We start from the raw sequence: 23,195 nt of genomic DNA, 5'->3' as shown, positions 1-23,195 counted from the left end.
AAAAACATTTTTGGTTGGATGGAGGGTTTGGGGAGGGATCTGGGCAGAGAATTATCTAGTCCATTTTTTTTTTTATTTAACTTTTTGCTAACCCCTGAATTTGGACCTAATCCTTGGCAATTATGACCATAGATTTGGGGTAGAAAAATCTGAGTTGGATCTAATTGACAAACTGGTGGTTTTTTCCTCTATTCAAAGTCAAGAAGGCTTTTTCTAAAGAGGACTCTTTAAAGTACATCATGTATTCCTACCTCAGTAACTCAGAATCAAATTTACATATTCTGTGTTGTATATTTAGGTTTAATTTTTAGTTGACATGAGAAATTTGATAACTGTTAAATAGTGATACAAAGTATGCTATAATGAATAGATTTTCTAGTACTATATACATTTGATTCCAGTTGAACTTTTTTCTAAATATTTAATAATAACTTTAGGATGGTTTCTTTGTGCAATAATTCATCATAGTTAAGCAGCAGAAATATTGGGGGAAGTGTATGGTAAAAGTACCATATGTATGTAAAAGTGTCAATTTATTCTTGATAAAAACTTATGTAGTAGGTTTGCAGAATCTTACTGATTTTTTTTAATTCATGGGGGAGATTTGAAAAGAAATTGCTAAGTGGTGTAGTTAATAGAAATTTGTTTTAAAATTTTCTATCATGTTTTCACCCTAAATATTTTTATATCTTGCTTTCTTCATAAAGGTAGTTACTAATAAAAATTATTTCTCACTGATTCAATTACGAGTACTTCTCAAGAAAACCCCTTACCTATCTAGTACAGTGACAGTGTGTCCATTTAACATCTTAATTTATGGTGATATATCAGAAGAAAATATTACTGATTGAACTTTGTGTTTTGTACTGCAGTTGGTAGATAGGAAAATAAGTTATACTATATCAGGATTTCTCAACCTTGACATTATTGATATTTTGGGCTGGATAATTCTTTGTTGTGGTTGGGGATGGGAGGCAGTGGTGTCCTATGCATTGTAGAATAATTTAGCAGCATCCCTAGATCCAAGTATTCCTAAATCTAGCATCCACTAGATGCCAATAGCACCCCACAGTCATGACAATCAAAAATGTCTTCAGACATTACCACACAAATGTTTCCTGGAGGATAGAATCACCTCTGATTGAGAACCACTTCACTGTAGGATTCACAAATGTAGAAGGGAAATAATACAAAAATAATAACCATTAACACTATCAGGGAACTCAAAGTTGTATGCCATCTACCCCTTTTTAGATTTTCCTCCTTTGAAGTGTAGGCCTTATAAATAGAGTTGCTTATCTGTGACCAGCAGCCACTGTGTTTGATTGTTAGTTCTTCTGTAGGTAGTTCTAAGACTGCATTGGCCAGTGTGGTAGCCACTAGCCACATGTAGCTGTTTAAATTTAAATTTTAATTAATTAAATTTTCAGATTTTCAGTCACACTAGCTATATTTCATGTGCTCAGTAACACATATTGCTATTGATTTTAGTGCAGATATAGAACATTTAATCATCTCAGAAAATTCTGTTGAACGTCACTGCTTAGGAAAATTCATTCCAAATAATTTCAGCTAATGGTTTAAAAGCCTATGGCTTCACTTTTCTAAAGTAGACCTGGGATCCTCAAACCCTCAGGGTCCACAGATGGATACAGGGATCCAGGAACATCTAAAACCATATGCTAAATTATGTGTATGTGCATTTTTCTGAGAGTTTATTGCCTCTATCAGATTCTCAAAGGGCTCATTGATTCCATAAGAATGTCTGCATCATCTGTTCTAGGAATTATTTTGGTTACATTTGATTTCTAATAGTCAGTAGTAAAAGAGCTATGTTACTATATTACGCTTCAACAAAGGGCCTGGGGGAGGTTTTTTTTGTTTGTTTGTTTTGTTTTTTCTTCCTGCTTTAAAAATCTTTGAAGGACTTTCTTCTTGAGCTTTATGAAATTCTGATCTTCAGTCAGTATGTGACAACTGGACTATTTAAATATCATGTACTTTGAAGGTTATTAAATATCTTGAGAGTTATTGCAACTCCTTTTCCATTGCTCCTTCCCTCTTCCAGCATAAAAACCTGCATTATTAACAGAGGTTTTTATTAATGGAGAACTTTGTCCCTTGATCTACAGGCTTTGGAAATTTTATACTATTTTTTAATAGCTTAATAGAATAGGGAAAAGGTTTGGAGTTAGGTCTATTATTATTTTAACCATTATTAACAATGTTATATATAAAATCCTTTGTTGATACCACATTGCCTGTATCACAAATTTTCTGTTTAGAGTTTGAGTTTTCATAGGAATGAACAGGCTTTAAATTATAAGTATTTTACATGTGACAGTTCTATAACCTCAGTTTTTCTTGTTGGGAACAGGTCTGAAGGTTGAAGTGACTCATTGTGGAACAATGAGACGGAAATACCGTGTTTGTAATGTAACAAGAAGGCCTGCCAGTCATCAAACGTAAGAAAAGCTGGTGTTTGTCAGAGCAGAGATGATGTGAGGCAGCTTGCTCTCGTTAGTAGATTGGGAGTTTTGCTGGCTCATAATGAGATAAGAGTTGTTAATGTGCAATTTTTTTTTTCCAGCTTTCCTTTACAGTTAGAAAATGGCCAAACTGTGGAGAGAACAGTAGCACAGTATTTCAGAGAAAAGTATACTCTTCAGCTGAAGTACCCACACCTTCCGTGTCTACAAGTGGGGCAGGAACAGAAACATACCTATCTGCCACTAGAAGTAATATGTTTAGGCTGTTTATTAATATCTTCTTATTTATCATTCTGTTGGGTTTTTTTTTAATGACTGTAACTTACTTTATACTTTCACATTTATTTTGGAGATTGAACTGTTTTTAACTTTCATTTTAATCTAAATTTTCAGTTATGAAATAATACAGGGAAAAAATTCATCCCCTGTCCTAGTACTATAAATGTAATAACCACTGTTAGCATTTTGGTACACTTCTTTTCAGCCCTTTTATCCAATATACATTTTACCTAATTATAATAATACTGTAAAGCAGTGTTGTTTACCACTTTTTTACTTCACATGATATTAAAAAGAATTGGTTTAATGGAGTAGATTTTAAAATTTAATCTCACATGTAATTGACACTCAGAATTTTTAAAAAGATACATACATCAAGCACAAAACTTTTTTCCATTTGTAGGTCTGCAATATTGTGGCAGGGCAACGATGTATCAAGAAGCTAACAGACAATCAGACCTCCACAATGATCAAAGCAACAGCAAGATCTGCGCCAGATAGACAAGAGGAAATTAGCAGATTGGTTAGTACTTAGCCCTAGAAATGGAAATTAAAAACATATTGGGGACGGGGGGGCAAGGTATAGCTCAGTGGTAGAGTGCATGCTTAGCATGGACAAGGTCCTGGGTTCAATCCCCAGTACCACCACTGTCAGTCAATCAGTCAATTAATCAATCCATCCTCCCCGCACCAGAAAAATAATTTTTTAAAGGGACAAACAAATAAATAAGCGTAATTACCTCCTACCAAAAAAAAATAAACATATTAGGGTAAGCTACTAAAGAACCGTGTCCTTATTACCATTTCATAGAGTATCAGAATTAAAAGAGATTATGGAAGTAATCTAGTGGTATTCTAGGAGTAAACCTTATGGGTTCTATGAGAAGCGTTAGATCCTTCTAATTTAACCCTAAGCTCTTTAGTTAGATCCAGAACAGATTCTCTCAGAACCAGTGTTTCAGTTTAGTGAACTGGACCTTTATATCCTCCTACTTAAAGAGGAAGGGAAAAGGAAGAAAAGTCAAGGTATTATGATGAGCAATGGTGGGAGTCTTAACACGCCATGTAGGATTGCTTAGCCCTAGTATCAGCACTGGTGACTGTACAGGATGAGTAAAGAAATACAAGCCAGCTCCAACCATATGGGGTTTCTAAGCTGTCTCCTTGTTCTAAATGGGTAGAAAAGAAGAGATGTCAGTACCACCTTATAAAACTGACAGAATAAGGCAAAACGAAAAATAAAGGCACCTGGATCTTATCTTACTCTATTCTTGAATATCATGTAAATCACCCAAGTTAAGAGAAAAAAGTCTGGAAATATTAATATTTACCCAAAATAAATTAATAACACTTTTCAAAAGCAATTTTAAAGATTGTTGGAAAAGGGTCACAGAACTGGCTCTTTCATTTTGTAAGCCAGTTACCCAAAAAAAGACCTTTTTTTTTTTCCTGATAGTTTTGTTAAGAGTAGTTATTACATGATATTTAATTAGGAAAATACAGGCTGGTTCTCACCATGGATTTTTCTCTGATCTACTATAACAAAATTTTAAAACCTTTAAGAGGCTAGAACATCTCACTGTCTCTATAAAATTTTAATAACTAATTTGACTCATTTATTATAGCTTTTCTGTTCAGAGAGGTAATATTGTACAGTGATTAAAAGCATAGGCTTTGGACTGTTAATAGCTCTGAGTTCAAAGTCTAACTTCTCCACTCATTTACTGATACTATTATTGTGTTATAAGTATAACATCTGGCAGGCTAGTGCAGTGACTGAGAGTAGGAACTCTAGCATCAGAACGGTTTCAGATTGTATGTCACTTGCTTAGCTATGTGGTTTTAGGCCAATAATTTTACTTTACTAACCTTTAGTTTTGTCCTCTGTAAAATAAAGACGATAAAAGACTTTTATAGTGATAAGTCATAATTAATTGTGAAATTTAATTGTAAAACATTTAGCACCAAGCACATTACCCAGCAAGTCTTGGAAGATAGTAGTTATTGCTATTCTTTATAACCTCACAAAAATGAATGGCATTTAAGCTTCAAGAAAAGATACATTAGTGCCTAATTTAGAAAACAACTTTTCTGCTTATTGTAGGGAAATTCTTCTTACATATTTACATTATATAGTGTGTTTTAATAGATTGTTACTCAAAGACTTGAACACTGCCTTCTTTTTGTAACCTTTGCACTTTACCCTGAGACTAAATATGTTTTGAAAAAGAGTTATTATGGCACACTATAAGCATGAATTACACTTTGAGATCCAAGCCTATATTAAATTACAATAAGTTCTTTATCTTTGAACGTATGGATATATTATATAAAAGTTATAATCTGTATCTCATACTGGCTTTTTTGTCTGTGTCACAAGTGTATCTTTTAAATTTTTAGTGTGCTATGTTTTATCTGAAAATATGTAAGTAGATTTTGTATAATTTGTAAATCAAGTAATTAGGGAAAAAGCCTTAGGATTATCAATATTTGCTATCAAACTGTACATAAAATAAATTTTAATAGTGTACGTCTAGATCCTTTGATTAGAAGTTCTTAACCATTTTTAGGTCGGATATTTCTCTTGCAGTCTCTAGACTACCGTCCCCAAAATATATTAGGCTTAATCATACAAAATTACCATTTTTGTGAGTTATAAATAGTTAAAATTTCTTTTTAATCACTCTAATACATTGAAATGTTCTGTAAATTACCAGAAAGTTCAACGACTTCCTGCAATCCACTCATGGTCTGTGGTCTCCAAGTTTAAGGTTCTCTGCTTTATAGTTGGGGTATCAATATCTAGAACTATTATAAAACATTGTTGACACATGAAGGAAAAAAAATAGATGGTTCTAAAGCAGGGGATTTGGGGGAATTTTGACAGTAACTACAAACTTTTTATGTTGGTAGGTAAGAAGTGCAAATTATGAAACAGATCCATTTGTTCAGGAGTTTCAATTTAAAGTTCGGGATGAAATGGCCCATGTAACCGGACGTGTACTTCCAGCGCCTATGCTCCAGTATGGAGGCCGGGTAAAAAACCTCTTGATTTAATTTTTAAATTATAAACATACAGTTTCTGTGTATGGAGAGAAGGACATCATAGTTGAGTCTGGAATTTAGAAACATGTTTTATTGTTCTAACAGTTTTTAAGATGAGTGCCTTTGCTTGAGCTTTAGTAGAACTTTTATTTTTCTATGATAAAAATATAAGATATTGATTTAGAATAGCCTATTCCATATAGAATATCAAATAGATACCAGTTCAGCAATTCGAGATGCTTATTTTCAGCTCATTCAAATAAATTATATGTTAAGTATTTGTTCTTTTTTGCCTTTTTATTTCTTTTTTTCTCTGTAGAATCGGACAGTAGCAACACCAAGCCACGGAGTATGGGACATGCGAGGGAAACAATTCCACACAGGAGTTGAAATCAAAATGTGGGCTATAGCTTGTTTTGCCACACAGAGGCAGTGCAGAGAAGAAATATTGAAGTAAGGCTTGTCATTAGTTTGGCTTTGGGACCTTTTTGTGTTTAAATTTTGTATTTCAGTTTTAAACTACTCTGCTAATATTCTAACAAATATTGCCTCAATATGAAGTATATTTAATCACTGAACTTTTAAAAATGTTCCTTCTCGATAGTTTTATGTAAGATTCCTGAATTCGTTGGTTATAGCAAAATCACTGGCTCATTCTTCTAGGCATCCTAATAGGCAACTTATGTGGTATAGCAGGAGTATCATTGGCTTTGATGGCAAATAGGTTAGGTTTAATTCCCAGGTTTGCTACTTCCTAGTTTTATTACTACAGATAATTTATTTAATTTCATTATGCTTCAGTTTTCACCTTTTAAAAATAGAGATAATAGGATCTATCTACTGGATGAGGATTAAATACCATCCTTCTCAATTGAGTTCCTTGAAAGAGTCATTTAACTTCTCATTTTCACTTCCTTACTTTCCAAAATTTGGCCTTCATCTCCACCACTTTTCCTTTTCTCCAGATTCTTTCCCTCAACATCTAAGTGTTCAACAATCTTCTGTTTAAATTTAAAGTAAACCCCCCCAAATCTTCAATTTTCATTTTACCCGATTTATTCTCTCAGGCTGCCAGTCTTCCATTCTCTCTCCTTCCTTAAAATCTTAGTGTTTGCTGAAACTGGTTCCTGGAAGATCCTAAAGATCTTTGTTCAATTCTAATTGATAAGCCATTCTCTTATCAGCCGTTATTTTTCTCAAAATTTGTGCAGCATTAAGACATAATTGATTACCTTCTTGACAGTCTCTCCATTTTTGCCTTCCTGGTTTCTTTTTATCTCTTTAGCTTCCTTTCTTTATCACTTCTCCTTTGGTACTCTCAAGTCTTTGGGGCTTTGGCAGTCTCAAGGACTTCTGCTGGCACTCTTGTTTGAGGAGTCGTGCTGTTACGAAAAGAGTACCAGCTGCACTTGTGACTACCCCCACTCAAATTTTTAGGCTTCTCTTTTAAAAAGAATAACATTAAAAATCAGTATGACATTTAAAATTTTTCATCCGCCTCTTAAGTCCTTTCTCCATTTTCATATATTTTGGACAAAGAAACTGAAGCAGTGTATTCACTCTATCTCTGGTATTTTTTTCCATTCCACTCATGCTGCTCTTTACTGAAAATGCCTCCTTTCTATCTCTGCTCTTCTAAATAATACCCAATCTTCTGTGATTTGTGATGCTAGAAATAATCCATGGTAGTAAACATAGTAGTTTATTAATATCCTCTGTTTGTACTTGTCACTTCCTGTGTAAAATAGAATTGTATTGTAATTATTTGTGTAAATTTATCTCCCTTCTAGAATCTACTTTTCTTAAGAAAATGTGTATTGTCTAATTTAAATCTCCACTAATAGATCCTATAAAGTATGATAATGAATAGTTCTTAAGTAACATAGAGACCAGTTTACCCCAGGTCAATTCAGAATTTGCTTTGCTTCCTTCGTGTGAGAAATAAAAATTTTTTTCTATTTAGTTTTGTTCCCTCCTTTTTATTACCTCCAGATCTCTAAATAGATGTCTTAAGGTTAACTTAGTATACTTTTTTCTCCAAAGTTTTTATTCCCTGGCTTTCAGATAAAATATCATGAGGAGGGCAGTTAAGTACAATGCTACGGTTATCTTACTTGACCTCCAGTGACCAAAGAAAACACCTCCAATTGTTTTTCAAGCTTCAAGTTATTCTTTTCATTTTACATTGGGCTTATGACTCTTGTTTAGGCTGACTGAAAATATTTAACTTCATACTTCTTGAATTAAATACTAATAAGGAAAAGGAGAAGAAGGGAATTCCTACAGACTTCATCTCTGTCCTGAGGGAATCAGTGTTTTTGAGCAAAGATCACTTAGATCCTTGACTTAGGACCTTATTTGTTTTAAAAACAAGTAAAGTGATTGTTAAACCCCAACATTATTACTTATTTATCCTAGGCTAAATGCAGAATTCTGTTTAAATATGGAATTACTAGTCTTTCATTTTTTCAGTGTGGATAAAAATGCATTCAAGTGCTGCCTGCCTCATTTGTTTTTAATTTTTTTTTTTAATCTTTTCTGAGGACAGAATCTTTCCTGCTATTCTAGTTTGAGATAGGTAATACTGTAGAAGGAAGTTCTGGACTAGGTCATAGTTTTGACTCTGCCATTTGCTAAGCATTTGACCTTGGACCTTGGTCAAATACTTAATGGCCCTGAACTGTTTCCTGATCTGTAAAATGGGAATGATACCTTACTTACCATTTTCTTATGAATTTGGTCAGGATACATTAGAAAATGTGTAATAGCTTAAATTTATCAAGCTTTTACACCATATCTTGGGCAGTGTGTAAGTGCTTTACATGTATTATCTCATTTAATCTTCATACAAACCCTATAATGGAAGTAATCATTTTACAGATGAGGAAAATTGAAAAATTTTGCCTGAAATTCCATAGCTATTAAGTAATGGAACTAAGATTGGAACCTGTCTTGCTAATTCTAGAGCTGATCTCTGAACAAGCAGTCTATTACTAATGCCCTTTGTAAACTACCAAATGCCACATAACTGTATAGCAGTGTTCTTAGTTTGCAAAATAGATTACTAGCCATTGCCCTTACCTCTTCATATATGGAGCACACAAATCTTTGCTTTATTCTTTATTCCCTTCCCAAACTTTCCATTACTACTTTGTAGGTGTTGATAGCTAAACAAAGTTTTTATTTTTAGTGATTTCTCCTTCTAGGGGTTTCACGGACCAGCTGCGTAAGATTTCTAAAGATGCAGGGATGCCTATCCAGGGCCAGCCTTGCTTCTGCAAGTATGCGCAGGGGGCAGACAGTGTGGAGCCCATGTTCCGGCATCTCAAGAACACTTACTCTGGGCTGCAGCTCATTATTGTCATCCTGCCAGGGAAGACGCCAGTGTATGGTAAGGATATCATATTAAGATTGCATTTTTCCCCAAGTACTTAATATTCCTTTTAGAATTATGCTAACGATATTCTAAAATTTTCAAACATTAAAATGTATTTTATAGCTACAGTGTTTAAAATCATGTATTGCTACTATAAAAAGACAAATCAGTAAAGCAAACTCAATAGCCTGAGACCCTGTAAAAAGAATTTCTGTAGTTAAAGGAGGTATTACAAAACAATGGTTAAGAGAAGAATTATTTATTAAAAATGTCATTGAGATATCTTGAATATCAGCATAATGTAGTGGTTAAAAGCACAGGGTCTGGAATCAGACTGTGCTGCTTAATACCCAGATATTGCCAGGTATACTGCATGTGTGATCTAGCTGAATTACTTAACCACACCAAGCCACACTGAGCCTTCCTCATCTGTGAAATTAGGATGCTAAGAATATCTAACCCATGGAAGATGGTTATAAAGCTTAAATAAATTTACATATGTAAACAGAGCCTAGGATATAGCACCTGACATATAGTAAACACCCAGTAAATGTTAGCTGTTATTATTGTAAACAAATTAAAGTTTTTTGAGATTAATAAGTTAAATATAAATCACTGAATCATGGAAAAACACAAAGAAAGTATAATTTTCAAACTATTAAATGGAGTATAATAATTTACATTTAGAAATGATAGAATTCACAGAAGAGAAGTGTTAGATTTGACTACATAAAAAAATTAAATTTTCTGTGTGTCACAGATATATAACTAAAATTGAAAGGAAACCATAAACTGTGAAAAATATTTGCAATAAATGGAGACGAGGACTAGCTTATTATTAGTTGAACTATTCAGATAGATCTGTTATTGCATTCAAAGGAACAAATTTTTATATTCTTTTAGAGTAATGAGAAAAGACTATAAACCAAAATTTCTCAAGAAAAAACAAGTAAGTATTTGAGAAAATGTTGGCTTTCACCAATAAAGTAAAAATTAATAAAAGGAAATTTTTTATGGTACTAAATTAGCAAATATGTTTAAATACTGTAATACCTAGTATTTGTGAGTATGTAGTGAATCTAATATTTTAATACATTGCTGATGGCAGTATAAAGTGATAATATCCTTTCCTCGAAAGTATAAAAATGTGTTTTTAGTCAGAAATTCAATATTTCCAATTCCAAAAATGTGTTCAAAGGAAAGAATTTATAATGTAGAAAAATCCCTGTGCATGAAATTTTCATACCTGTGATGTTGAAAAAAACTAAGAACTGGTTTTAAATAATGAGTGTGTTATAGTATGTTGGTGAACTGGTATGCAGTAATTAAAAATGATGGTTATAAAATTCAAAAGATATCTTGTAAGTAGTGGTAAAATGCGGAAGGTTTTAAACTCAAAGAATTTGTAAATCAAGGAAAGAACAAACAACTGAACTGAAAAATAGACCAAAGACCTGAAAGAGAAATACAGATGGTCAGTTACCTTATGACAGAATACTTAACCTCATTAGTCATTAAAGAAATATGACCTAGTATTTTTCACCAGTGATAACACCCATTTTTGGCAAAGCTGTTACTAAATATACATTCTTACACACTGTTGATGGGAGGGAAAGTTGATATTACCACATCCTCCAAACTGGTGGTCTTGCCTGCATTCCTTTTAGTTAACGTTCAGTCCATTTTCTATACTGCTTCACTGAGTGATTCACTCAGTGATTTTTCTAATTAATAGATTTCATTTTTTAGAACAATTTCAGGTTTACAGAAAAACTGAGCAGATAGCAGAGAGAGTTCCTACATGCCTTTCCTCCCATCTGCAGTTTTTCTTATTAACATCTTGTATTAATGTGGTACATTTAATGAACCAGTACTGATTAATTATTATTAGCATATTGCCACAGTTTACATTAAGGTTTACTCTTAGTGTGTACAAGTCTGTAGGTTTTAACAAATGTATAATGTCATGTATCTACTATTACAATATCAAAGAATGATTTCACTACTCTAAAAATCCCCTGTACATCTCACCCTCCATCTCTTCAGACCGCTGACAACTGTTAGTCTTTTTATGTCCTTCTAGTTTTGCCTTTTCTAAATGTCATATAGTTGGAGTCATATGATCTGTACCCTTTTCTAATTGGCTTCGTTCACTTAGCAATATTTAAGATTCTACCATGTCTGTTTGTGGCTTGCTAAGTCATTTCTTTTTAATGGTGAATAATATTCCATTGTATGGATGTACTACAGTTTGTTATACATTTACTTATTAAAGGATGTCTTGATTGCTTCCAGTTGGGGGCAATTATGAATAATGCTGCTGTAAACATTTACGTGCAGGATTTTGTGTGGACATAAGTTTCCAACTCAGTTTGGTAAATAAGTGGGAGCACAATTGCTGTATCAAATGGAAAGACTGCCAAATTGTCTTCTAAAGACTGCCAAATTGTCTTCTAAATAAGTGGGAGCACAATTGCTGTATCAAATGGAAAGACTGCCAAATTGTCTTCTAAAGTAGTACCATTTTGTATTCCCACCAGCAATGAATGAGAGTTCCTATTGCTCTGCATCCTCTTCAGCATTTGGTGTTGTCAGGTTTTTGGATTTTAGCAGTTCTAATAGATGTGTAGTGGTATCTTACTATTATTTTAATTTGCAGTTCCTTAATAACACATACTATTGAGCATCTTTTCATATGCTTATTTACCATCTGTATATCTTTGATGGAGTGTCTATTCCAATCTTTTGCAAATTTTTTAATTGATGTGTTTTCTTATTGTCAGTTTTAAGAGCTCTTTGTATGTTTGACTATAGTTCTTTATCGGATACGTATTTTTGCGATTTTTTCCTCCCAGGCTGTGGCTTGTCTTCTCTTAATACTGTCTTTCATAGAGTCCAAGTTTCAAATTTTAATAAAGTCCAAATTTTAATAAAGTCATCAATTTTTTTCTTTCACAGATCCTTTTTGGTATTATATTTAAAGGCTATTGCCAAACCCAAGGTCACCTAAGTTTTCTGTGTTGTCTTCTAGTAGTTTTATAGTTTTCCTTTTTGCATACAGGTTTATAATCCATTTTGACTTAATTTTTGTGAAAGATGTAAGGTCTGTATCTAGATTCATTTTTTTGCATGGGGATGTCCAGTTGTTCGAGCACTGTTTGTTGGAAAAACTATCTTTCTCTATTAAACTGCCTTTGCTATGTTGTCAAAGATTGATTGACTATATTTGTGTGAGCCTATTTTTGGACTCTTTATTTTGTTCCATTGGTCTGTATGTCCATTCATTTGCTAACACCACACTGTCTTGCTTAATGTAGCTTTGTGGCAAGTCTTGAAGGCCGATAGTGTCAGTTCTCTGACTTTGTTCTTCCTCCCTACTAATTACATTACTATTACTGTTAGTTAATAAGTTTCTTGCCTCTCTAAACATTAGAGTCAGTTTGTCAGTATCACAAAATAACTTGCTGAGATTTTTATTGGGATTACATTGAATCTGTAGATCAAGCTGGGAAGAATTGACAATGTTAAGTTTTCTGTCCTTGAACATGGCAAGTCTTTATTTAGAGCTTCTTTGATTTCTTTTATCAGAGTTTCATAGTTTCCTCATTTATATAGTATACCTTAGGTATACCTAAGTATACTGGTTTTATTCTTTTGGTATTAGTGTATGTGGTACTGTGTTTTTAATTTTAAATTATAGTTGTTCATTTTTAGTATTTAGGAAAGCAGTTGACTTTCATATATTTATTTTGTATCCTATAACCTTACTATAATCACTTATTAGTTCCAGGAAGCTTTTTGTCAATTTTAGGAGGATTTTCTGCATAAATAATCACTTTCTCTGTGAACAAAGACAGTTTTTTTTTTCCTCCCAGACTGTCCATTTTTATATCCTTTTCCTTGCACTAGCTAGGACTTTCAGTACAACGTTGAAACACAGTGGTGAGAGGAGACATCCTTGCCTTGTTCCTGATCTAAGGGGGAAGACATCTAGTTTTTCAGCAGTAAGCATATTGTTAGCTATAAGCTTTCCGTAGGTGTTTTTTGTCAAGTTGAGGAAGTACCCCTGTAATCCAGATTTGCTGAGGGTTTTTATTATGAATGGATGATAGTTTGTCAGAGGTTTTTTTTTCTGTATCTATTGATATGATCATATAATTTTTCTTCTTTTTTCTCTTAATGTAATCGATTAATTGATTTTCAAATAATGAGCCCAGCCTTGCATGCCTGGAATAAATCCCACTTGGTCATGATATGTAATTGTTATACTTTGTTGGATTCAATTTGGTAATATTTTGTTGAGGAATTTTGCATCTGTGTTCATAAGAGATACTAATCTGTAGTTTTCCTCTCTTGTTATGCCTTTATCTGGTTTGGGTATTAGGGTAATTTTGGCCTCAGAATAAGTTAGGGTATATTTCCTCTGCTTCTATATTCTGGAACACATTGTAGAGAATTGTTATTTCTTCCTTGAATGTTTAGTAGAATTGCCAGTGAAACCATCTGGGCCTGGTACTTTCTTTTTTTGGAAAGTTACTAATTATTGATTCAATTTCTATAATAGATACAGGCCTACTCAGGTTATCTGTTTCTTCTATGTGAGATTTGACAGTGTCATTTCAGAATTGGCCCACTTTATGTAAGTTAATAATTTATAGGCCTTGAGTTGTTCATAATAATCTTTTATTATTCTTTAACCTTGGGGCCAGGGACCCTTTTTTCATTTCATGAATAGTTTCTGTCTTCTTTCTTGAGGAGTCTCGCTAGAGGTTTATCAATTTTTTTCATCTTTTCAAAAATGTTTTTGGTTTCCTTGACTTTCTCTATTGATTTTTTGTTTTCAATTTCATTGATTTCTGCTGTTAATTGTTAATATTTTTTTCCTTCTGCTTGTTCTAGGTCTGTATTGTTCTTCTTTTTCTATTTTCCCAAGGTAGAAACATAGATTGTTGATTTTAGATCTTTTCTAATATATGCATTCAATGCCATAAATTTTTCTCTTAAGTACTGCTTTCACTGCATCCCACTACTTTTGATAAGTTGTATTTCATTTTCATTTAGTTCAAAATATCTTTAAATCCCTCAGGAATTTCTCTTTAACCCATATGTTATGTAGAATTATGTTGTTTAATGTGCAAGTATTTGGGGATTTCCTGGCTATCTTTCCATTACTGATATCTAGTTTAATTCCATTGTGGTCTGAGACCATATTTTGTGTGATTTCCATTCTTTCAAATTTGTTAAGGTGTGTTACTGGACCGGAATGTGGTCTATCTTGGTGAATATTCCCTGTGAGCTTGAGAAGCATGTATATTATGCTGTTATTGGGTGAAGTATTTTATAAATGACTCTTAGAATCAGTTGATTGATGGTGCTGTTCAAGTCAGCCATATCCTTTGATCTTCTACCTGCTGGATCTGTCAATTACTGGATCAAAGTGTGTTGAAGTCTCCACTATAATAGAGGATTTGTCTGTTTCTCCTTGCCAATTCTATCAGTTTTAGCCTCATTTATTTTGGAATTCTTTTCTTAGCAGCATACATATTAAAGATTGTACTGTCTTCTTAAAGAATTGACCCTTTTATTGATATGGAAGACCCCTCTTTACCTCTGATAATCTTCCTAGTTCTGAAATTTACATGTGAAAATAATATAGTTACTCCAGTTTTCTTTTCCTTGGTGTTAGCATGGTATATCTTTCTGTATCACTTTATTTTAAGCTGTATCTTTATATTTAAAGTTGGTCTCTTTTTTTCCCTTTTCCAATTTTAATTGAGCATTTTATGTTATTCTGTTTTCTCTCCTCTCTTATCATATCAATTATACTTGTTTTTAAAAAATTTTTAGTAGTTTCCCTAGAGTTTGCAGTATAAGTTTATAGCTAATCTAAGTTCACTTTCAAGTAATTCTATACTATTTCACAAATATTGTAGATGCTTTATGACAGGGTATTCCCAGTTCCTCCTGCCCGTCCCTTAACAGTATTGCTGTCATTCATTTCACCTATCCATAAGGTATAACCACCCAATATATTGTTGCTATTATTATTTTGAACAGTTATCTATTAGTTCAATTATGAGTAAGAAAATAAAATATTTTATTTTACTTTTTTTATTCCTTCTCTGGCCTTCCTTTCTTTAATATATATCTGGACTTTTTTTTAATTTTCCTTCTGTTCTGAAAAACATCTTTTGTCATTTCTTGGAAGGCAAAGTATACTGTCAACAAATTCCCTTAGTTTTTATTTGTCTGAGAAAGTACTTCCCCTTCACTTTTTAAAAAATTATTTGCTTATGTTTACTTATAAATCAGATTATCCACTCACATAGTTTCAAGTGTTAAAAATAATTCCGAAATTCTTATTTTCAGAAACAGCCCCTTTATAGCCTTTATCTCATTTGTTTTTCTCGTAGAAAAACTCTTTCATCATTTGCCACTTTTTTAATTTAATTTTTGTTTCTTGAGTGTGGCTACCTATTTCATCCTCTTCTGTAGTATTGCCCTCTTTTGCCAGAGCCCTGGAATCTCTATATTTGTCATGTTGGTATAGGTGATACCTTCCTTAAGTTAATCATTTGGTGTCAGATTTTGATTGTAGTTTTCATTCCTTCTGAGGTACTGTTTTCATGGGAGTGTTCCTTAGTTAGCTACTTTTTAACAAGTTTCTGTGTGTGTGTAGTAAAATATACATAACATAAAATTTACCATTTTAACAGTTTTTTAAGTGTGCAATTCAGTGGCATTAAGTATATTCACAGCATTGTGCACCATCACCACTATCCATTTCCGGAACTTTTTCATTGTCTCAAACAGAACCTCTATACCCATTAAACAATAACTCCCCATTCCCCTACCCACCAACCCCTGGTAACCTCTACTCTACTTTCTGTCTCTGAATTTTCCTATGCTAGTAACTCATATAAATGGAAGCATATAATACCTGTCCTTTTGTTTCTGGCTTATTTCACTTAAGGTAATGTCCTCAAGGTTTATCTATGTTGTGGCATGTATTGGAATTTTATTAGCCTTTTAACAGGTTTACAGTTCAGTGACATTAAAAACATTCACATTTTGGGGCATCCATCACCACCATTCATTCATCTCCAGAATTTTTTCATCATCCCTAACTGAAACTCTGCACTTACTAAACAGTAACTCCCCAACTCCCCTTTCTCCCCTCAAACCCTAGAAACCTGTGTTCTTTTTGTCTCTATGAATTTGACTGTTCTGGTTACCTCACATAAATGAATCATAGTTTTTCAGTTTGTTCAGCTTTTTATTGTTGTGAGGTAGGGAGTGATGACTTCTAAGATTTTACATGTTGATACTATAACCAACGTCCAGAGTAAAATTTTTAAAATACAGATCTGATTGGGTCTCCTTCCCTGTCACCCCCACTTCAGTAGTTTTTCATTATATAATTGATAAAATTGATATTTAAGATTATCTTCCAAGGGTTTGCATGCTCTAATCCATGAATTCCTACCTCTTCAGAATTCAGTTCACTTTATGCTCTTTTTTCCCCACAGGAACTCTTTGTTCATCCTCTTCCTTCTACCTGTATTACTTCTCATAACTCATCTTCTGCCCTTCACCAACTAAATGTACATTATTCTTTTGAATTTTAGTTAAGACATCCCTTCCATCTGGAAGCTCTACATGCCCTCTCCGACAAGGTCAAATTCTCTCACTTTTATTGTCTTATAGCACTTTGTACCACTCCTTTATGTTGTTTCATAGTTGTAATGTTAAATTTGAAGTTATTTAATTAATGCCTATTTCTCTGACTAGACTGTACTTTCTAAGAGCAAGAACAGTTTCTCTCCTGAGTAACCAGAGCTTCACACAGTGCTAGCATGTTTAGGTAGACATTAAACATTTGTAGAATGAATGAATAAACCTTTTTGGAGGGTAATTTGTCGGTATCTGTTAAAATGTTAAATTTTTATGTATACCTCTGACTCCTCAATTCTACCTGAAGAAATTAATCCTGAAGCTATAGTTATATCAACCAAACAAAAGTAAATATACAAGGAGGTTATTCATAGCATTGTTTGAAATAATGAAAACCTGAAACAGGCTAAATATATGTCAGTATATGAGTGGTTAGGAACCTTATGGCATTTAAAAACAGAATAACTGCTGTCATTATAAATAATAAAGTCATCTTTATAAGAAGGTATATACACTGAACTAATGGTAATTACAGTGACAGAGGAAAGGAACAGGGTAAAAGCCTATTTATACTGTAATACCTCTAAATTTTGAAGAATAGGATTGAAATCTGTAAATATACTGTGATTATAACTGCATTAAAATAATATAAATGAGAAAATTACTAGAAGAGTACAATTAAATGCTAATAAGGGATTATATATATTTTTCTCTGGTTTTTCAGTTATTGTGGTTAAGCTGTTCTTATGATGACAAAATATGCTTTTTTAAAATTTTTTATTGAAGTGTAGTTGATTTACAATGTTAGTTTCAGATGTACAGCAAAGTGATTCAGTTATACATGTACATACATACATATATATATTCTTTTCAGATTCTTTTCCATTGTATATTACAAGAAATTGAATATAGTTTGTGCCATTCAGTAGGTTATCCTTTCTTATATATGAAGAAAAAATGGAAAAATTATCACTAAATATTTAAGCTAATCTTCAAGGCAATATACTTTAAATTTTAATAGCCTTGTTTTAGTATTGATATAATTTGGGGGATCCTGCAATACAATGATGTATTTTGCAGAGGGAAACCTACATAGCAGCTTAGTTTTGAGTAAAATTTGACCTTTTTCTAACTAGAGGTATTTGTATTTGTTCCTTAGCGGAGGTGAAACGTGTCGGAGATACACTTTTGGGTATGGCTACGCAGTGTGTTCAAGTCAAGAATGTAATAAAAACATCCCCTCAAACGCTCTCAAACCTGTGCCTAAAGATAAATGTTAAACTCGGAGGGATCAATAATATTCTTGTACCTCATCAAAGGTAAAATAAGTGAATCACATAATAAAATATTCATTATTTTTCATATCTTAGTTTTTCTATATATTGCCACGTCTAATATCTGTGTAAGGAGACAGGTTTGATGATTCCTGCCATAGGAGATAAGTGGACATTATGGCAAAAAGTTAAGAGTTTGGATTGATAAGAGTTAAAAGATTCCATTGTGAAAAATCCCCTTCCACCTCCATTTTCATTTAGTATGCAAAGTACCTTTTTCCCTAGCTAGAAAGTATTGAGAACTTTATTTACAATAATTTCTCACTAGCGACTCCAGCTTGAAGAATCTTCTCTTTGTTTGATAGTCATCTTCAATCATCTTCAGTCATGAACCTACTCACTTACCTAGAAAGTGAAGGAAGAAAGGAGGGGCTTGGGCGGGTGTGGGAGGGGAGGCACATGTCAATGAAGTAATTCAGCCACATCAACTCCTGCTGGAGTCACTGAGACAACAGTTGTTAACTGTTAGATCACCATCTTGTCTCAGAGTTCTTGGGCTGTATGGGGCATGATGACCTAGAAACAGGGTGCTGGGGAAGAGACAGTTATTTGGGGAATGAAACGACAGGTTTCCTTTTAATAATTGAAGCAATTAGGGCTCTAAAAAGTTAAATATCTTGACCAGTGTGCACCACAAATAAGCATTAGAGTAAGGATGGGACCTGTGTATGTTTGACACAGAATCTCTTTTCCGGTTTTTCCATGTTGCCTCTATTTTCCATCCCTATTAAATATGAGATTCATAAATGAGATGAATGTAAAGTTTTAGCAACAAGTTCAAGAACTAAGAGAAGCAGTCATTTGAATCTTAAAGGATATAGTTTTAAAATAAAATGAGCTACTAGCTACTTTATGACTATTAAATACGTTACTCAAATTTTATACTTTTGGTTATAGGTCCCATAATCCCTCCCAGTGTAGTTTAATGATTGTTTTTCTCCTTGAGAGATTACATTGGCTTAAAATGTAAGTAGATTAAAGAAAGATTGATATAAATTGGTGGATTAATGTGAGGAAGTTTATCGTTTTATGCCTGTTATGAAAAATGCTAGCAGCAATTGCCCTTTGTAACCAGCAGCACCACTGCTTAAGGCAGAAAACTGCTCTGAATAAGACATTGGATAGATCCCTTATGACAGCTTTTACTTCATTTACTTAGGGATTCATGAATTAAGAGAATAAAGCTGTCAGTAGTTCAGGCCTATGAAGCTGTCTATAAAGGGCCTCCTCTGTGCTATACCAGCAACCTATAATTGTGTTGCAGTAGTATGAAACAGATAACTGGATAATGAGAAAAAATGAATTATCTAACTCTTTGTGTTTAAGACCATCTGTGTTCCAGCAACCAGTGATCTTTTTGGGAGCAGACGTCACTCATCCACCAGCTGGTGATGGGAAGAAGCCTTCAATTGCTGCTGTGAGTGTCATTAGGCAGGTTTATCTTATCTAAAGTTTATACAAAGATCAACATTTTGGTTTCAACTTTTTGAATTTTAGTATTTTATTTGAAACCAACTTTTATAAATATAAAGTTTTTAAAATGTATTTATGAAGTTTTATAAATATATATCTATTTATAGACATATCTAGGGCCAACTTTTAAATGTCCTTTGGGTTTTTGAAAAGAATGATTATTCTCTGATTTGGAGGCTACAGGTTCCGTATGTATCTGTTAAATCAAGTTTATTAATTAATATTACTCAGCTTGTCTGTATCCTACTTTAATTTGTTTGTTTGACCTCTTCATGTTGTATATTTTCAGTTACTTTTTGTAATTCAAAAAGTTTGATGTATTTTAGTAGTGTCTTTGTTACAGAAAGGTGCATTACCTATAAGCTTGGTGGATTGCGGTTTTTTTCAGTGTATCTGCCACTTTTGTCCAATTAAATACTTTGCATTTGAATTCTTTGTTTAATACTGCCCCTCATACTTTTAATATCTGCCCATTCTATCTTTTGCCCACTTTTATATTTGTAACCTTTCTGTGTCAATTCAAAAACTGTATTTCTTATAAACTTCATAAAGCCAGCTATTTTACCCAACTTGAAAATTGCTTGATTTTAACAAATGCCAACATTGTGAAAATGTCAATATTTTTTAGACATACTTGATAAATTTCAGAAATTACACAAACTTTTTATGTTTTTTCTATCATTCATTATAAACTACATTTTAATTTTAAAAATCTAATAAATCTTAATCGATCCTTGAAAATTATAGTAATATTAAATTTTTATTTATTATTCTAAGCTACTTTTATTAGTGAAGAAAACTAACTTTTATTTATTAATAAATTACATAATCTTTGTATTCTTAATGTTATGCATAAATTGTGTACATTTCAAGGGTCCTAGAGGTAGTATTGAGCCATCTCTGATATTCATTAAACTGTTCTTATAGAAGATAAAATGATAAAAAATTCAAGAGACTCAACTTTGGATTTGCCTTTTTTGCAGTTATTTTCCAAGAAAGTTTAAACATATTTAAATTCTTTGAAAATTCTGGGTTGTCATTGTCCTTTTTTGCTAAATCCATTTTTACCAAATATCCACTTTCTTTTATGATTATCAGAGGTTTTGTAAGTAGGATTTGATTCTTTTTGCTGTATGTCTTCTATTCCCAAAAACTTTGACTAGTGTGAGAAACAATGTAAGTAATAAATGCCACGTAGTATAATAGATACTACCATGATAGTGATATAAATTAAAATTAAGAATGCAGAAATCTAGTGTGTTTGGGGATATTCCAGATGCAGGGAATTGGAATGTAATACAGTAGGTTGTTGGGCTAGTAAGATTTTGTGAGGATTTTTTTTCCCCCATCAGAAGGGGTATGGATTTATTTTTTTTAGTGGTGAGAAAGAAAAGGTCACACTTCCTTTTTTTTTAACATAGAGAAGATAAAGAAAAAGCAGATACAATTCCATGTACATAAGTAAGCAGCAAGTTCTGGCTCACTTTTTTTTAAAACACTTGATTATTTTCTAATCTGACCTGAGACAAGAGAAATATAAGAATTTTCCATATTTTGGTTTCTAGTAAGACATTTAAATTATTGACAGGAATTTGATACTCTTGAAATTCTGTTTACTTTTATTTATTTATGTTTTAATTGAAGTATAATTGACATAATATTATTTTAGTTTTAAGTGCACATGATTTAATATTCATGTATGTATTACAAAATGATCACTACAATAAGTCTAGTTAACGTCTATCACCATGCATATGTACAGATTTTTTTCTTGTGATGAGAACTTTTAAGATTTACTCTCTTAGCAGTTTTCAAACATGCAATACAGTATTAACTATAGTCACTCTGCCATATATTACATCCCCATGGCTTATTTATTTTACATCTAGAAGTTTGTACCTTTTGACCCATTTCACCCATACCCCACCCCTCTGGCAACCACCAGTCTATTCTCTATCTGTGAACTGATTTGGAGTTTTTTATTTGTTTTTTGTTTTTAGATTCCACATATAAGTAACATCATATGGTATTTGTCTTTTTCTGTCTGACTTATTTCACTTAGCATATTGCCCTCAGGGTCCATCCATGTTGTCAAAAATGGCAAGCTTCCGTTTTTAATGGCTGAATAATATTCTGTTTTATGTATATGCCACATTTTCTTCATTCATTCATCCTTGTACATTTAGATTGTTTCCATGTCTTAGGTATTGTAAATAATGCTGCAATGAGCATGACGGTGCAGAGTTCTATTTTTTAAGCATGACTATGGTATAGAAGGAGAAGCTAGAAGGAGAATAACCAGCTGGTTCTCAGCCGAGGTTCTGATCACAATGATGTGTGGACATTTGTAAATATTCTGGTTCCAGAGATCCTGCTTCAGTAGGTCTGTGAGTGACAACAATCAAGGTGAACTTACAAGTTCATGCTTCAAAGTTTCCTCTGCTCCAGACACGTAACAATATTAAGACACAGAAAGAGAAAATTAAGTTAGCTACTCTCAAAACTAAGATTAACTTCTATGAGGACCAGATACAAAGCAAAATACAGTGCAATAAGACTGAGTATAGATTCAAGCCTTCTTGTCTAAGACGTTACAGTAAGAGAGGAAAAATTATTTTATAATTTATGAAGTATAACAGTTCTAAGGTATGCCAAAGTCTTGAGTATGACTTCTGGGGTGGTTTGCAGGACTGTAAGAGCTATAAATAGAAATCAGGGGTTTGAATGGGCCGTCTTTTTTACTTATCTCCTTCCTCTTATTCTCTTTATGTACATCTTTTTGTCTCTTTCTGTCCTTACGAACTGTTAGGTCTACCTGCAACACCTATAAATTAGAATCTAATTGTTGTTAGATGTAAAGTGCAGCCTACTTATAGGCAAATAGTTTTTGACCCTAACTGGGTCTTTTATTCTGTTCTTCACTGGAATTATCTATTTTTATTACTTTCAAAATGAACACTGATAGCTAAGGTTATAGTAAAGATACAAATTTAAATGAAATCCATGTACTTCTAAAAAAAATTTTTTTGGTGATAAAATTCATGTTTATATAGTTTTGGTTATCTAAATTTCTATTTTTCTTTACTTTTTCCAACCTAGGTTGTAGGTAGTATGGATGCCCACCCAAGCAGATACTGTGCTACAGTAAGAGTTCAGAGACCCCGACAGGAGATCATCCAGGACCTTGCCTCCATGGTCCGAGAACTTCTCATTCAGTTTTATAAGTCAACTCGGTTCAAACCTACTCGTATCATCTTCTATCGGGATGGTGTTTCAGAGGGGCAGTTTAGGCAGGTTGGTTGCCTGAGATCTCATACTGTGGTTAAATCAGATACTGTGTTCATAATATGGTGTCTAGTTCTGAAGTTAGAAGTCTTAATTAAATTGGAAGTTCCTAAAGTCAAATTTTGACACTTCCTTAAATTTTTTCCCTTTTAAAATGTTTACTGTGAATGTGTAAGCCTTGATCGCTAAAACCATGCTCTGATAATAGTTAGGATGAACTAGAGAAGTATAATTAGCTAT

General features: G+C 32.9%; 1 protein-coding gene across 3 annotated transcripts in view; it reads left to right on the top strand.

The window, feature by feature from the left end:
• Positions 1–23,195, top strand: part of AGO3 (argonaute RISC catalytic component 3) — a 109,476-nt gene that overhangs the window by 60,056 nt on the left and 26,225 nt on the right. For all 3 annotated transcript variants that reach the window (XM_031464729.2, XM_031464730.2, XM_064493766.1), the window contains 9 exons: positions 2,378–2,465; positions 2,591–2,738; positions 3,172–3,291; positions 5,682–5,804; positions 6,133–6,266; positions 9,020–9,204; positions 18,023–18,182; positions 19,524–19,614; positions 22,770–22,964. In XM_031464729.2, coding sequence (XP_031320589.1) covers positions 2,378–2,465; positions 2,591–2,738; positions 3,172–3,291; positions 5,682–5,804; positions 6,133–6,266; positions 9,020–9,204; positions 18,023–18,182; positions 19,524–19,614; positions 22,770–22,964 — 1,244 coding nt within the window. The remainder of the gene's footprint in view (positions 1–2,377; positions 2,466–2,590; positions 2,739–3,171; positions 3,292–5,681; positions 5,805–6,132; positions 6,267–9,019; positions 9,205–18,022; positions 18,183–19,523; positions 19,615–22,769; positions 22,965–23,195) is intronic.

Source organism: Camelus dromedarius, chromosome 14 (genome assembly GCF_036321535.1).
Source record: "Camelus dromedarius isolate mCamDro1 chromosome 14, mCamDro1.pat, whole genome shotgun sequence".
In the NCBI taxonomy this organism is placed as follows: domain Eukaryota; kingdom Metazoa; phylum Chordata; class Mammalia; order Artiodactyla; family Camelidae; genus Camelus; species Camelus dromedarius.
The sequence above is the reverse complement of the archived record's forward strand: the minus strand, read 5'-3'. Positions and strand labels throughout refer to the sequence as shown.